The sequence below is a fragment of the Elgaria multicarinata genome, chromosome 17, assembly GCF_023053635.1.
Source record: "Elgaria multicarinata webbii isolate HBS135686 ecotype San Diego chromosome 17, rElgMul1.1.pri, whole genome shotgun sequence".
Classification (NCBI taxonomy): domain Eukaryota; kingdom Metazoa; phylum Chordata; class Lepidosauria; order Squamata; family Anguidae; genus Elgaria; species Elgaria multicarinata.
In genome coordinates this window covers 28,181,093-28,197,468 of record NC_086187.1, presented here as the reverse complement: position 1 = coordinate 28,197,468, position 16,376 = coordinate 28,181,093, and the positions used below count along the sequence as shown (strand labels likewise).

Below are 16,376 nucleotides of genomic sequence, written 5' to 3'. Positions count from 1 at the left end.
GAGTGTTTGGGACCTTTTCTGGACTCCGCAAAACTTTCCTCTGTGACTCTCAAGACTTGGGGATAAAAATAGCCATCACTTTCATGAAAGCATGCTGGAGATTTAGCAAATGCTCGAGAGAGAGAGAGAGAGAGAGAGAGAGAGAGAGAGAGGGAGAGAATCACTGGGTAAACCAGAAATGGTTCAGTGCCTTGGCATTTGCAATCTGTCATGACTCGTGTTTGATCACTGCTATCGGTGAGTCACGCACTAAATATAATTGTTTGGGGCCAAAATGTTTGCCTTCTGAGTGTTTGATATGAAATAGCCTCTCGGGGGCTGAGTTGGGGAAGTGTTTTTATCCCCTTTTAAATCTTTGAATAGCCTCTTTTTTAAAAAAAATCTCTCTCTCTCTCTCTCTCTCTCTCTCTCTCTCTCTCTCTCTCTCCATTCAGTGCCTTTATATTTTAGTTCAATGGGGGAAAATCTTTCCTTGGTTTCAGGATTGAATCATCTGTAGAAAGTAGAATGTGATAGCTGGAGAAGGATGGGGTTAGTAGGAAAATCCCTCCAGTTCGCATTGGGTTTGGAGTGTGGCAAAGACCCTGTTCAGACGACACGCTAAGCCACAGTGGTTAAGCATTTTGAGCTAAACACGATGGCTTAGTGTGTCGTGTGAACAATAACTTAGCATGTCATGTGAACCATTCCTAACCACGGGTTAAACCCGCTCACTAACCATTTGTTGCAAAAGGGTTAGTGGCCTAACCATGGCTTAGCGTGTTGTCTGAACGGGCCCAATCAGAGAGTGGCCTTTTTTGGTGGTGGCCCCTTAGCCCTGCAATGCGCTCTCTTGTGAAGCACACCTGGCACCCACATTGCTACCCTTTCAGCACCAGGCTAAGACTTTTGTGTTCTCTTGTGTTCTCGTTTGAAGTATTTTAGAATTTTGTTTGCATTTTAAGACCTCCTATTTAGTGCTGTGGTTTTATCTCTTCTAACTGCTGGTGGTTTTTATCTTTATATGTTGTCACGCTGTGGCCACTCTCTGTCTACCTGGTTTTATGTCGTGCTGGATGCTAGTGCTTTATTGTGATCCTGTTGCATTTTTATTACGTTATTATTGTGTGAGACTGAGTATGATATTTTAAATTGCACTGCGCAGAGAAATCTATTTCATGAAGCATTTAACAATGCAATAAATAAATAATGCTAAGATGTACCTGCTTTATGCTGAATCAGATCATTAAGCGACTGCAGGATGGGATGATAGACCTTATAAAATGATGTACGGTGTGGAGAAAACGGTCAGAGAGAAGGGCTTTCTCCCTATCTCATAAAACCTGAACTGGGATGTCCATGAAACTAGGAGGAGATTCAGAATGGACAAAATAAAGTCCTCCATCTCACCGTGCCTCATTGATTTATGGATTTATTAATCTGGTGCCATGTGGTAGAGTGATGACCACTAGATTACGTGGGTTAAAGGGGATTAGAAAAATTCAGTGGCTACTGGTCCTCTTGGTTCTATGCAACCTCCTGTTTTGAGAGGCATTGTGCATCTCAGATATGTGAGAAATTTGCTCCGTCAGATTTTAGTATCATTAGTTTTTGGACATTTTGCCAATCCACACCACCCAGAAACAAATGCTGACCAGAAATCCATACATTTTCAGAGTTACAGTATGATGGGTTCAGGGGAATGGGGGGAAATGCTTCTGATACCATACACATAGTTGAAATGTGTGCAAAGAAGAAAAAAGCATGTACGTTTCAAAAATGCATCTGAACACACTTTAGCCCATGGGTGGATGTGTATAATTTGAAGAATATGCAAAAAAATGTGCATTAAAAAAAATACGAAGATGCGTAAGTGGGGAGCATCCAAAATAGACCCAAAGACGGAGAGAAAGTCTCAGGATGCTAGAACAAAAGAAGTATTTGGAAGAAGACCAACGTTTTTTGGCCTACTGTTAATTTAAAGCCTTCTTTGGGGGGTTACTTATACAAACGTCTGCAGAAATTCCTGGAACAGATGTCTCTTACTACAATTCACTGGTGACTTAGTATCATTCTTTAAAAAAAAACACCATATGGATTTGTTTCCTGTTAAAAAATTAATAAAATCCACACTGAACTAGTACAGAACAGACTTGGAGGAGGGAAAGGGGGGTGTCTGCAGAAATGGACCAGGCAGATCCACCCATCGCTACTTCTGAGTACCAGTTGCTGGCAGGCAGAAGTGGCAGAGAGTTCTTGTCTTCATGCTTTGCGTGTGGGGGGGCATCTGGCAGGCTGCTGTTGGAAAGAGGTGCAGAAGGGCTTGGTTTGGAGTATCTCCTCAGGCTGCGTGATGGAGCTTGTGCAGAGAGCAGCAGCAGTAGCAGCATACTGATGGGGCATTGTGGGAGAGGTTAGGGCTAGAGTCTCCTTTAGTGGGTCTTTGCTAAATTCTTACTTTCTGCTTTAATGGGTTTATATTAGGGTTGTGCACGAACCCCCCACCCCGATCCGCTCTGCACCCGAAACACAAATTCCGGATCAGGTCCGCTCCACCCCATGTCGATCCGCCTATGGTCCGCTCCTCTGCAGAGCTCCAGATCTGAATCAGAGCTCTGCAGTGGTGGTGGCGACAGGTAAGACCCCCTCCCTCCTCCCCCTTACCTGCGTCTGTTGGGGTCTGGCGGCTGCTTCAACTGAGCCCGAGAGTCCTTGGGCTCAGTTGAAGCCGCTGCCGGAACACAACGGACTCAGGTAAGTCCCTTCCCCCCTGCCCCCTTTCCTGGCTCTGCCGCCGCCGCTGCATGGACTGTGGTGGCAGTGGCGGCGCCAGGTAAGGCCCCCCTCGCCCTGATCCACAGCCCCCCCAACCCGCTTAGTCTCCGCCTTTGTTGGAGGTGAATCAGGCCGCCTTGCTATTGCTTCTAAGCTCTGAAACGGAGTGGAGCACAGCCCTAGTTTATATGCCTTAACAAGTTCTTGGAAGCCTTAACAAGGGATCCTTATTTATTTATTTATTTATTTATTTATTAGAGTTCTATACCGCCCCATAGCCGAAGCTCTCTGGGCAGTTTACAAAAGTTAAATACAGTAAACATTAAAAAGTATACAAAATTTTAAACCATCAAAACTATAAAAACAAAAGTATAAAACAACAGTATCCATTTAAACAACAACAGTTCTGGGGTCCATTAAAAAACAAACTTAGCATATGTTGTTAAATGCTGTTAAATGCCTGGGAGAAGAGAAAAGTCTTGACCTGGTGCTGAAAAGATAATGTTGGTGCCAGGTGAGCCTCATCGGGGAGATCATTCCATAATTGGGGGGCCACCACTGAAAAGGCCCTCTCCCTGGTTGCCATCCTCTGAGCTGCCCTCGGAGTAGGCTCTTGGAGGAGGACCTGGATCTAGACAGAAAAAAAATGGCGTGAATGGGATCTTCTTCTTTCCCCTTGCCTTATACTGACTCAGACCCTTGGTTCATCTGGCTCAGTGAAGCAGCTCTCCAGTTCCAGATGGGGGTCTTCCTCAGCCCTAACTGGAGATACTGGGGATTGAACTTTTTCTATACAAGGCAGGTACTCTACCCCTGAGCTATGGTCCTTTCCCGCATTTAGGCAGGTTTCTCTGATGATGATTTAGCCCATCTCATACTTTCTTCTCACTACTGGTCTTAGATCTCTTGCAGAAGAACAGGAGGAGGGATAGCAGCTCTATTTATTATTAGTCATCTTTTCTTCTTTTTGTAATGAAGAACTGCCCTGAACACTTTTTTAAACAAATGTTCCGCTGCACCTCCATCCATCTCTACTGTTCTTGAGGTGTAGAAGTGACGAGGGGCAGGAGACCATGAACCTTGAAGGGAGATTTTTGAGTCTATTTTAAACACAGATCCTTTATGTACGTAGTTCCATCAGATGGCCTTGGAAGGGCTTCCAGTAGTTGACAAGAGAATTAATTTCCACCTTCTTCTTTTATAATTCCCCAGTGTTTTCATTGTATTTTATTTATTTCTCTCTGCCAAGAGATTTGTTTTATAAGACAAGAGCACATAGCAAAGACTGACTGAAACATATTGCAATTTTCATGATGCTTTTTTTTTAAAAAAGTTGATCTTTAGAGGTGGTTGCAGATCAATATGTTGGATAAAATCCACTCCAACCTCCATACAGTGAGGCTGTGTTTTGTAGTGGTTAGAGTGCTGGACCAGAACTGGGGAGATCCAGGTGTGAGTCCTCAGTGAAATCACTGAGTGACTGAACCATCAGTATCTCTCAGCCTAACCTACCTACCCCATGGAGCTGTTGTGGAGATAAAATGAGGGGGGGGGGCATCTATGCTGCCTTGAGGTCCTCAGAGAAAGGGTGGACTGACTGACTGAATAAAAAATTACACAAGAAACTTTGTACATACAGTACATATACTACCAAATATATCCTTGCACAGTCTAGAAGGTCTCCTCAAAGTCTTTTTATTCTTTTCTTCTTCTTTATCATTGCTACCACTTGCTTGCTTGATGGACAGAGAGCAACCTCAATCTTTAGAAAAAGGGTTGCACTGAGATCATCCTTATGTAGTACTAGTTCTTGCTTCATCTTGGTATAATCCATGTAGTCAAACTAAGGCCACAAGCAGTCTATAGAAGCAAACAGTCTAGCCCATGGATTATGGCCCAAAGTGGTACATGGTGGCAAATTGCCTCTGAAATTGTTTTATTTATTTATTTATTTAATTTATTACATTTTTATACTGCCCAATAGCCGAAGCTCTCTGGGCGGTTCACAAAAATTAAAACCATAATAAAACAACCAACAGGTTAAAAACACAAATACAAAATACAGTATAAAAAGCATGAATTTGTGATCTTTACTGCTTAATATAACGAAACCCCTAAGCAGTTCACATAATATAATGATCCTTGTTTAGCTATCATTTATTTATTTATTTATTTATTTATTTATTTATTTATTTATTGCATTTATATACTGCCCCATAGCTGAAGCTCTCTGGGCAGTTTACAAAAGTTAAAACAAACAGCTATTCTGGGGTCTGTTAAAAACAAACAAACTCAGCCCATGTTGTTAACTGCCTGGGAGAAGAGAAAGGTCTTAACCTGGCGCTGGAAAGATAACAATGTTGGTGCCAGGTAAGCCTCGTCGGGGAGATCATTCCATAATTGGAGGGCCACCACTGAAAAGGTCCTCTCCCTTCTTGCCAAATTCCAAATTCCTCATGGCCAAATTCCTCCATGAATTTGTTTTGCCTCTTTCTAATGCCAATTAATATAGGTCATATCTACACCAAGCAGGATATGACACTTTGAAAATGGTTTGAAAACTGTCTATGGGGTGTGTCCTGGGCCCCAACAGTTGTCACTACTGTTATAAACCATCTTAAAGCAGTCATGTAGATCCTGCCGCAGTGACCACCTCCGTTTTCCATGGGGTTGAGTTCCATAAACATCTAAGGTGACCACCCTCCCCTACTGTGCAATGTTGAAAGTGTTGTGTGTAGATCAGAAATCCTCTCTTGCTGCTGCTGAACCTGTCTAAGATGCTGTTAGGGCCTCAACAGCATCAAGGGGGCACGAAGGAAGCTCCACTGCCCCTCTGCTGTTTCATTTGGTTTGTAAAACACCCTCTTTTATTTCAGGAAGTTGGACGCTTTCATCTATGACGCGGCAGTGCTGAACTACAAGGCCGGGCGAGACGAGGGGTGCAAACTGGTGACCATTGGCAGCGGCTACATCTTTGCCACCACAGGCTACGGCATCGCTCTCCAGAAGGGATCACCATGGAAGAGGGCAATTGATCTTGCGCTCCTGCAATTTGTGGGGGATGGTAAGCCAAAAGGAAGTGTGCTCCTCCTCCTGTTCACCTTCCAGGAATCCTCCTCCATGGCTACTGCTGCTGCTGCTAACAAGTGCTTTTATCAGCCGCCCTATAACAAAAAGTTCTCAGGACAGCTTGCAATGTAACATGTTTGCAAAGTCATGCGTTTCATTTTGCAATGGCGACCACAGCTCCAAATGCCATGCTCTTCTAGATGTCGATGAACCCTAGCTCCTAGTTAGAGCACTTGTTTTGCATCCAGAAATTTCCCAGTTCAATCTCTAGCATCTCCAATTAAATAGGTTGGACAGCAGGTTATTGGAAATACTCTTCTACTGGAGATTCACTGCTGGGGAGAACAGACATTGGCCTCTTTCAGACAACACGCCAAACCATGCTGCTTAACTGCATTCCCTTAACCATTTTGTGGTTAAGCAGCATGGTTTAGGGTGTTGTCTGAACCAGGCCAGTTTTGGTCTGGATAGAGAAAATAGTTTGTTCTAGTATAAGCCAACTTCTTACATGGAACAGGCTTGAAAATAGCCCCAGGTGCTGTTGCTGAGCGTCGACTAGCAAAATGTCCGTCATTATGATGAATGGCGCATGCTCTCCCTCTCTGCACATTTGTTGGGGGTGCAGCACATCTTCTGGGTCCCTTGTCTGCAAAGATACATTGCATGTAAACCCTTAAATAGTGTGGGCCCAAGCTACCTGAGGGGTTGCTCTTACCTGTACTCACCTGCCCACACTCTGAGGGCAGCCATAGGGGCCCTCCTCACTTGCCTGCCACCCAGGGTGATTAGTTTGGTGAGTACAGGTGTGTGTGTGGTTTTTTGGTAATGCCCTCTCACCTCTGGAAGGAACTTCTGTTGGGGATTCCCCAGGCCTCTTCTTTGAAGGAGTTCAGGAGAGGTCTGCTTTTTACAGGCCATTTACTATTTTCTGGGCTCATAGACACTGTTTTAGTTAGGTTGACCATATTTTGGAAACCAAAAAGGAGGACAACATGGTCACCATGTTAAAATTATTTAAAAAAAATAATTTTAAAACCTCAAACTTTTTTAAAAAATCCTAAAACTCAATGGATGGACAGATCTGTTCCAAACTTGGCATAGCTAAAGTCCTTGTTAAGAGCAATCATGGCGCCAATTTCATCTCTTTATCTTTAAAGATGACGATTTTAAAAATAATAATTTTAAAACCTCAATTTTTAAAAAATTCCTAAAAAATCAATGGATGAACGGATCTGTTTCAAATTTGGTATGACTAAAGCCCTTCCTAAGAGCTACCATTGTGCCAGGTTTCATGACTTTATCTTAAAAAATGATGGAGTTATAAGCATTTTTGTTAATTCCCATTAGAGCTGCTCTTTGGAAAAAAAATCCGGATTTCCCCTCCCCCTCCCGGATTTGTCGGCAAAAACCCAGACAAATCTGGGCAAATCCGGTCATATGGTCACCCTAGTTTTAGTTGCATTTTATTGTGTTGCGTTGTTTGTTTTTATCTTGCACTCTTTGTCTTTATCTTGTACCCTTAAAGGTGCCTTAAACACTGACGCCACATTTTGCAAGCGTCGTGGCTACATTTTTCTTCCTTCCTTTTAACCAGGCCATAGTGTCCCAGCGTTGTACACAGGCAGAACATCCACACACACATGCATCCCCGGTGATGTCTTTGGCTTTCTGTTGATATGTTTAGTGCCCTCGCTAAGCCGGGGCAGGGGTGGTGGTGGTGGAAAACAGCCAGGAGAATGAAAAGTTGCAGGAGTGAAGGTGGTGAAAAGACTACACTTTGCAAAGCCTGAGAGAGAGAATAATATTGGAAGTCCTGCTCTGCTGTCCATTGAGCCTTGAAGAACAGGATCGTGCCAGGCTATAGATAGCTACTAGCTCGTGAATAGCTTTGATAGCTATTACTCAGTCATCTCTTTTCCAAGGAGAGCTTGTTTTTTGAAGTCAATTTTTCTAACCCGGAAAGGGCACCCAGAAAAGGGGATTACATGAATTTGATCTGTGCAGAATGCAACAGCAGCAGCAGCAGCAGCTGCTAATTGTCAATTTTGGCTCTTTGGGCAGGTGTGCGTATTTCAAATAATGCACTTCATTTGCAGCATCACATTATTGGAGTTGTAACTAGGTCAAATTCTTAAGACAAAAGGTGGAAGAAGTGGTGGGAAAACACGGGAGGGTGACAAGCTGAAGACGTCGTTTTGGACCTCCCTTCCGTAAACGAAGCGTGGCGATGGCAGGATAAAAGGCCGCATCCAGAAACACTCTTAGTTACTGGCAGTAAAAGCTGTAAGCTGAAATATGCTGAAAGTTTTTGGTATTTGTGTCCCGTGCCTCTTGCCTTTGGTGCTGCCCACCACTGGGATGTGGCTCCCAAGGTCTTCTCCGAAACTGAATTTGGGTGGAAGAGGTTCAGCAGCCCTGCCCCACGTCATGGAGCTTTAACCTGGAAGCTCCATCCCATAATAAGGATGGCCTCATTGGAGGCACTGTCATCTTTAGCAATGCAAAGTCCTGGCACACATGGAAATGCTGCAATCTGTCCACCTTTCTAATGTTTAAATATCATGGCGACAGAGAAAACTTTGGAAACATAACATAAAATGTTTATTTTTAAAGTTTCAAAAGGCAGGAGGCCCATAGCGAGGGTGGGAGAAAAAGGTCCCCAGCAATTTTGTTAAAACGGGGGGGGGGGGGGGGGAGAGAGAGAGAGAGAGAGAGAGAGAAACCTTCAGGATTTTTTTTCCTTGGCGTACATTCAGGGTGTCTCCTCTTCTTAATTTTCATCTCCAATGCCTTCAACGGGAGGCCCTCCGGCACTCACCAAAGCAGAGAACGTTACGTGGGAGTTATGAGGGATGCGTCAGTGTGGTGCATTTGCAGTGACTTATTCAATGATTTTTTTAAAAAAGTCCTCCTGGAACTTGATTTTCTCTCCTCCCTGCAAACCCTCAGAGCCAAAGAGATTAACTCTTTGTCATGCCTTGAATAGCCACTTTCTCCCCTCTAATTACATCAGCTTTGTAACAAAAGGGAGATCATCTTATCTCAGTAATTCTTTACAGCTATTTTCTCTATTTATACCGAAACCACAACAAGCCCATCAGCGTTTTTCATTTCTCTTTTTTAAAAGGAAAAGACCGGTTTTAGCATATGCACATGTTACTTTACTCTATAATTATTCAGTTCTCACATTAGCGTCCAAAACTGGCTCTTTTTTATTTTTTTTTATTTTTTAGGGCAAATCAATAGGGGTGGGCTTGCATTGGTGAAGTAGATTTTTCCTGCAGTTGTCTTTTAAAAACCACCGTGCAAGCGTCATTCGTGGCTTCCAGACGGAGGGCTCCTTGCGCTATCTGTCATTCTATGTAACTGTATATTACATTTCTATACCACCCAATAGCTAAAACTCTCTGGGTGGTTCACAGCAGTTAAAACGATAACAATATAAAGAACATGACCAAACACAATATAAAGCTGCATTATAAAACCCAAATAAAAGCCAGCAGCAGTGTAAGGATGTAAAACACAATGACAGATTTTAAATTGAAGAATTAAAGTGCCTGGGAGGATAAAACGGTTCTCCCCTGGCAGCGGCAAGACCACAATGCGGGCACCAGGCGAGTTCCTCTGGGGAGGACTTTCGACAGCCAGACTGCTCAAAAGGACCTCTCCTTAGTAGCCACGGGGGATGTTAGGAATGCATTTAGTCTGGTCCGCGTGACGTCTGCAGACTGGGTTGAGTTTTCTGGTCTGCCGTTCGCAAACCAGCAGATTTGGATTTTTTTTCCCCCCACCCAGAAAAATAAGCAAATAAATCTGAGTTGTGGAAGAAGTGACTTTCTAATCAGGTTAGTAGTGGGGAGAGCAGTATTGTGCTTGTCGGTACCTTAGGCCGTTGCTAGACCAGGGGTTAGCCTGGGCTGACACCAGGGCTTGCCCCTGTGCATCCAGATGATGCACAGGGGATCCCGGGGTCAGGCAGGGGTCAACTGTCCCTTGGCCCGGGGTAACGGGCTCTGCTTGTAGCCTGATATTTCCGCAGTCCTGGGCTGAGGCCGGGACCACGGAAGGTCTAGCCCATTCCATGGCTTTCCCCAGCTACGCGTCTTACGTGTAGCTGGGAGAAGCCGTGCATGGGACACAGTGCTCCACAGGAGCGCTGGGCCCATCGGAGCTGGGGTGGGGAGAGTTTGGAGCTGGGGTGGGGAGATTGGGGGAGAGAGACTGGAGCTGAGGTGGGGAGATCGGGGGGGGGAGATTGAAGCTGGGGTGGGGAGATACGGGGGGGGGGAGAAATTGGAGCCAGGGTGGGGAGATTGGGGGGGAGATCAGAGTTGAGGTGGGGAGATCGGGGAGGGGGAGAGATTGCAGCTGGGGAGAGATGGAGGGATTGGGGGCAGGGGGGAGTGGGGAATCTTTTTTTAAAAAACTTACCTTGGTCGCTGGTGTGCTCCTGTGCACCTGGCCCTTTAAGACAAAAAAAAATTAAAAATGGCAGACATGACGGGGCTTTCTTATAGCCCGTTGCGTGTGACATGTAGACTGGGGCGGTAGCCCACGCTAGCTGCAGCGCGGGCTCGCCCCTCCTCCCGACCGGACTTTCAGGTAGGACTAGCAACGGCCTTAGTGAATATCATGGGGTGGGGATTTTTTTTTTGATATTTTTTAGAACGAAACCTTCTGTGTTGCTGCTCTTGAGGTTCTTTCATCGGCATTCCAATAAGTTTGCTGGCCTTGAAATTGCCTGAGAGTCTTTCAAAGATGGCAGCGGAAAGGCATCTTTTCTTGAAAGACACCAGCCTGGAGGAGCCCACTGGACTTCAAAGGGCCCTCACCTGGTTTCCCAGTCTTAAATTTCAGTGAGGCTAGTTCTGCTGGGAACTCATCCTCTGAACCAGAGGGTCACAGCAGGGCTGTGCTCTCTGGCCAGAACAGCCCAGATTGAGCTGCTGAACTGAACGACCTCTGAGAAAGCTCCAGGTGCTTCATCCTCACCAGAGTTCTCTGTTGCACTCTGGAAGGCACGAGGACCAACCATCTTGACAGTATGTGCCAGTTTCCTGGTTTCCATGTCCTAACCTTGGATGCCTTGCTTTCTGTTTTTCTTGATGTTTGTTCTCTAGGAGAAATGGAGGAACTGGAAACTTTGTGGCTGACGGGCATTTGTCACAACGAGAAGAATGAGGTCATGAGCAGTCAGCTGGATATTGACAACATGGCCGGGGTGTTTTACATGCTTGCTGCTGCGATGGCACTCAGCCTGATCACCTTCGTGTGGGAGCACTTGTTTTACTGGAAACTGAGGTTCTGCTTCACTGGGGTTTGCTCCGACAGGACAGGATTGCTCTTTTCTATCAGCAGGGTTAGTTTCATTTTTTACTAATTTCACCAGTCAATAACCAGGATCCCAAAGAACCATAGTTCCACATACCTTAGCAAAGGGTCTTTGGTTTTAAGTTCCTAAAAAAGCATCTCAGCGGCCTCTGCTCCCCCAAAGTTTGCATGGCAAGCCACTTTTGAGAGTGATGTTAAGAACAAAGCCAAGCACGTTCAAGGAAAACACACACGTCAAAAGCTCACCCTGGGTGCATATAAAGCATCTAGGCATTCTGAAATGGGTGTCTGGAGCCTGGCCAATCTGTTTCTGTGTTCACAGGAACCATTTATGTTATCTGTTGATTTGCCATGGACACACATTACTTGAAGTTTGCTGGGCCATCCATCTAAGCAACCTCCTTCCCGGTTACGTACGCACACTGCGTATTTTGTTGTATATGACCAATAACACATACCTTAACCCAGGAGTAGGCAACCTGGTGCCCCTAGATACTTTGGACTACAACTCTCATGATCCCCAATGATTGGAATGCTGGCCAAGGGGGTTGTAGTCCAGAACATCTGGAGGGCACCTGTTTGCCCCTGATAAACTGTCCACATGGAAGCCATTTTTGGCCACTTCTATCACACCACTTTATACTTACCCCAACTTCAAGAGGATCCTTCCTGATCAGACTGCGGCACGTGACTTGCCTTCAGCCTTCAACATCAAAGCCATTGGTTTATCACCCGAACCTTAGTCTCACCCCAGCTCAAGTGAAAGAAGGGTGGTGAGCTGGGAACACATCTCCAGATGTTCAGGAGTTGGGGAGGTTTATGAGGTAGAAGGTGTTCCATGAACCCCGCAAGGCTTGGGCCATTGTAGCCTTTAAAGAAACTAGGGGGGAAAAACTCACTTGGAAAAAGACACACAGACTCATACAGATGACTGAATCCCAAGGTCTCACCCTCTCAGTGAAGTCGCTGGCTCCCCTTGCCACATTTCCACACCAGCACATTCATAACTCGGAAAGGCCAATCCATCTGAGCTTGCATTTCCCCGCATGGAATGATAAAGCTGAGCACCTCGGCCACATCTTCCCAATTAACTAGACGGCTTCAATAAGTGCAATTAGCATTATAAATGAAGTCATTTGTCCAGAAGAGACCATGCCAACTTTCTTGCTTTTCTTTTTTTAAAAAATGGGTGATTATGCAACCAGTGGATTTTTTATTTCCAAATAAGTTACTTGTTTAGATACAAGCTGTAAATATGCTTAGTTTTAATCTTTGGCCACTTCCAGTGGTGGTAGTGGTGGCTTCCTCCCCCTCTCTTTTTAATCAGTTAATTGACTCTGCAATTCTATCCTCGCCAAAGTGTATGGAAAATAATTGGATGGTACTACTGAGCTAGATGCTTAATTACATGAGGAGATTGAGAGAGAGAGAGAGAGAAAGACTTGGCAATAATATTATCAAAAATTCAGCCTCCTGGCTCTGAAACAGGCACCTCTTTTTTTCTGCTGGTTTGCAGAACGTCTTCATAAACAGCCTACATGTGTGCACAAAATTGCTTTCCAGGGGTGTACGAATCAGCAAAACTCAAGCCCATCAGAGCTCTCTGAATTCCATCTCAAAACCCGTTTCAACTTGTGTTTGAATCAGATTGCAAGCACCATTTTTTTTAAAAAAAAATTGGCCTGAAAACCTATGTGCATTTGTCTGCTCATTTCTCCAAATGTATGCGTCAGTTGTGCACATTTCTGAAGTGTACAAATTTTTCTCCCATGGTTCTCCCATCTTTTCGTACATGTTTTTCAGACGTATGGATGTTTCAAATGCCTTCCTTTTGTTCTGCAAACTGCATTGTGAGCTCAAACATCTATGGACTACAACTGCACTTTGCATTTGAATCTGTGTTCAGGTCTGGGAGGTGTGAACAGGGCAAATTCTGGTCAAAACTGAATTGAAAGATATTCCAAATCCATCCCTATTGCCAAAACCGAAAAAGGCCTTGCTGGGTCCAACACAACTTATCCAGTCCAGCAATCTATTTTGAACAGAAGTCAGATGCTCACAAACTGGGCTGGAAGGTTGATTAGTAACACCATTTATTGCTCCATTTGGCTGCTATTATGACTGACAGCTGATGGCAGATCAGTGATTTTTTCCTAGTGTGCGGGAAAGAACCAGACTCGACTGTATTCTCTGCCTGCTTATGCCCATTAAAAATGCAGAGGAAGCTAGAACTTAGCAAGAACCTGTCCCATCGGCCAGGGATGAACAAGCAGGACATGGTGCAATAGCACCCTCCCACCCATGTTCCCCAGCAACTGGTGCATGCAGGCTTATTGCCTCGAACACTGGAGATAGCTCACAACCTTCAGGGCTACAGTATGAATACATTGAAAGAATACAATATTCAACATTACAAATTTTAAAACCATTAAAGACTCAGCTGGAAAATGAACGAACAGAGCAACTGATTTAAGATTAAATGCCTGTTGCAAGAGGAAGGTCTTAACCTGGTGGCTAAATCTATATAGGGAAGATGCCAGGTGGATCTCCCCAGGAAGGGCATTTTCTGTAGTCCCTCCTGCCACAGTCACATCGGGGGGGTGGGGGGGGTGGGAAACAGTACAGAGAAGGCTCTTTTCCTGGTAGCCACCTGTCACACCATTGTGCATCAAATGCTACCATCGTCTCACCTTTGGCACCTGGAGATGCAGCAGGAAGCTTGAAATAGTGTGGGTGGCAGGCAGAACAGCCTGTGGGTTTCCCAGATTCATATGATTGGGGTGGGTGGGTACTGGACTTTAAGTCTGAACCAGGATGACATTCTGAAAGCCCAGAGGGTAAAGCAAATGGCTTACTGCATCAACAGGTTGTTCATGACAAGGGAAGGGAGCAGAGCTTGAGCTGAATAGCAAGAGGTGGTACAGGATTGGCTCTTTTGGGTCATCTATTCCTGGTTCATATCAAGACTTGAACCATCAACAATTCCCATCTTCAGATAGCACCCCTTGATGATGCAGGGAATATGTGCCTAATTCCACAGGGCTCCTGGTTCAATTCCCATAATGCCCAATGTTTTCTCACTAGGCTACTTGGAAGGACCAAGCTGTAAATTAAATAAAATAAATGTAGTGCTACAAGTAATGACCTGTGTAAAATCTTCAAATGCATTCATTCGAAGAGTTGATGATTTGAAATGTCACCTGTTTCATGTTGGAACCATTGCAGGGTATTTACAGCTGCATTCATGGGGTGCACATTGAGGAGAAGAAGAAATCGCCCAACTTCACTCTGACGAGTTCTCAAACGAATATGTTGAAGCTCCTGCGGTCAGCCAAGAATATGACCAACATCACCAACATGAACCCCTCACAGATGAATTCCCCCAAAAGAACAGCCGATTTCATTCACAGGGGCTCCTTAATCATGGACATGATGATGGATAAGGGGAATATCATCTTCGCTGACAACAACAGGCCTTTCCCACCAAAGGAGAACATTTTCAGTGACAATATGAGCGAGCTCCAGACGTTCATGGGCAATCGGCACAAGGACAACCTCAACAACTACGTTTTCCAAGGACAGCACCCGCTGACGCTGAACGAATCCAACCCAAACACGGTGGAAGTTGCTGTTGCGGCTGAAGCCAAAGGAAACTCGCGCCCACGGCAGCTGTGGCGGAAATCCGTTGAATCGTTGCGCCAAGAATCCATTCGCCAAGGCTCTCAGAGGGAGAACGAAGCCGACGAAAACCGGCAGCACTCTCTGAAAGGCTCACGGTTCCTCCCCGAAGAGATTGTTCGCTCCGATGTTTCGGATACCTCAAGCCGAGCCACCTGCCACATGGAGCCTGAAAACAACAACAAGCCCCACAAGTCGAAGGACAACGTTAAAAAAAGGCCCGTATCGAAATATCCGAAGGACTGTAGTGAAGTAGAGTTGACATATCTGAAAAACAAACAGTCTCTGCCCCGGGATAAAATTTACATCATCGATGCAGATAAAGACTGCGGCTTTCATCTAGATCCACCCCAGTATATTGAGAATATTATTCTTCCAGAGTCTATGGAGTTCTCTGACATTTATCAGGATCACAACGACAACTACCGAACGGCTGAACAGAGTGACAGGACTCCCTTGCCAAATGAAGAAAGTCTTCCAAGTAATGATCAGTACAAGTTCTACTCAAAGCACTATAGCTTAAAAGATAAGAACGCTTCCTTCGGCGAAGCCAACGACAGATACAGGCAGACGTCCACACACTGCAGAAGTTGCCTTTCCAGTCTTCCCAGTTACGCAGGACACTATTTGAGTCGGTCCCCCTACAAGTGCGATGCCTGCGTGCGGATGGGGAACCTCTACGACATCGACGAAGACCAAATGTTGCAGGACAGCGCCAACTCTACGCAACGGGAAGAGATGTATCGGCACGACTGGGTGCAGAACAACAAAACCCAGCCTCAAAAAAAAAGCAAGCTGAAGATTAGCAGGCAGCATTCGTTCGACAACCTTCTTGACAAGCCCCGGGAAATCGACGTTGGGCGGCCGGCTCGAAGCGTAAGCCTGAAAGAGAAAGAGAAGTTTCTGGAAGGCAGCCCTTATGCAAACCTGTTTAATGCTCCCCAAAGCAAACTCTTGAGCAACCAGGCTCCGCTTTTCACACGCACTCTGGACGACGGTAAGAGGATCAAGTCCCTGTATCTCGACCGCTCTGCGGAGAACCCTTTTCTGCACACTTATTGCGACGACCAGCACTTGGTCCTCGGGCGGAGCCCCGCGGGCCTTTATAAACAATCATTACCCACAAAAGCGAGAAATGATAGTTACTCAAGGTCGTCGATAAAATCGACCACCTCGTACTGTTCCAGAGACGGCCGGGTCCACAACGACATGTACATTTCGGAGCATGGGAGGCCTTATGTTGCAAATCAGAATAGCGTTTACTCGGCTCCAAGAGTTTTAAATTCCTGCAGCAATAGACGCGTGTATAAGAAGATGCCTAGCATTGAATCAGACGTTTAGCTTTTCCATTAACAATTTTATCTATAGGGAAACATAGTTGCCAGCATCTCAAATGCAAAGAGGATATTCCTTAGCAGGGCGGTAGAAATTGGGGGTTTGCAATGCCTTCCGTATATTGAATCAGTACGTCGTCAATCAGTTGCACAGTTATACCAAAAAAATGGAGAAGGAAAGAAAAATAAGAAAGGGAAGAACAACCCCTC

The 16,376-nt window shown here is 45.2% G+C and overlaps 1 protein-coding gene across 1 annotated transcript in view; it reads left to right on the top strand.

The window, feature by feature from the left end:
• GRIN2A (glutamate ionotropic receptor NMDA type subunit 2A) overlaps positions 1 to 16,173 on the top strand; it is a 140,137-nt gene extending 123,964 nt beyond the window's left edge. Inside the window, exons 11-13 of the mRNA XM_063143369.1 lie at positions 5,631 to 5,818; positions 10,944 to 11,182; positions 14,380 to 16,173. Of these exons, the coding sequence (XP_062999439.1) occupies positions 5,631 to 5,818; positions 10,944 to 11,182; positions 14,380 to 16,173 (2,221 nt within the window). The remainder of the gene's footprint in view (positions 1 to 5,630; positions 5,819 to 10,943; positions 11,183 to 14,379) is intronic.
• The last annotated feature ends 203 nt before the right edge of the window (positions 16,174 to 16,376 follow it).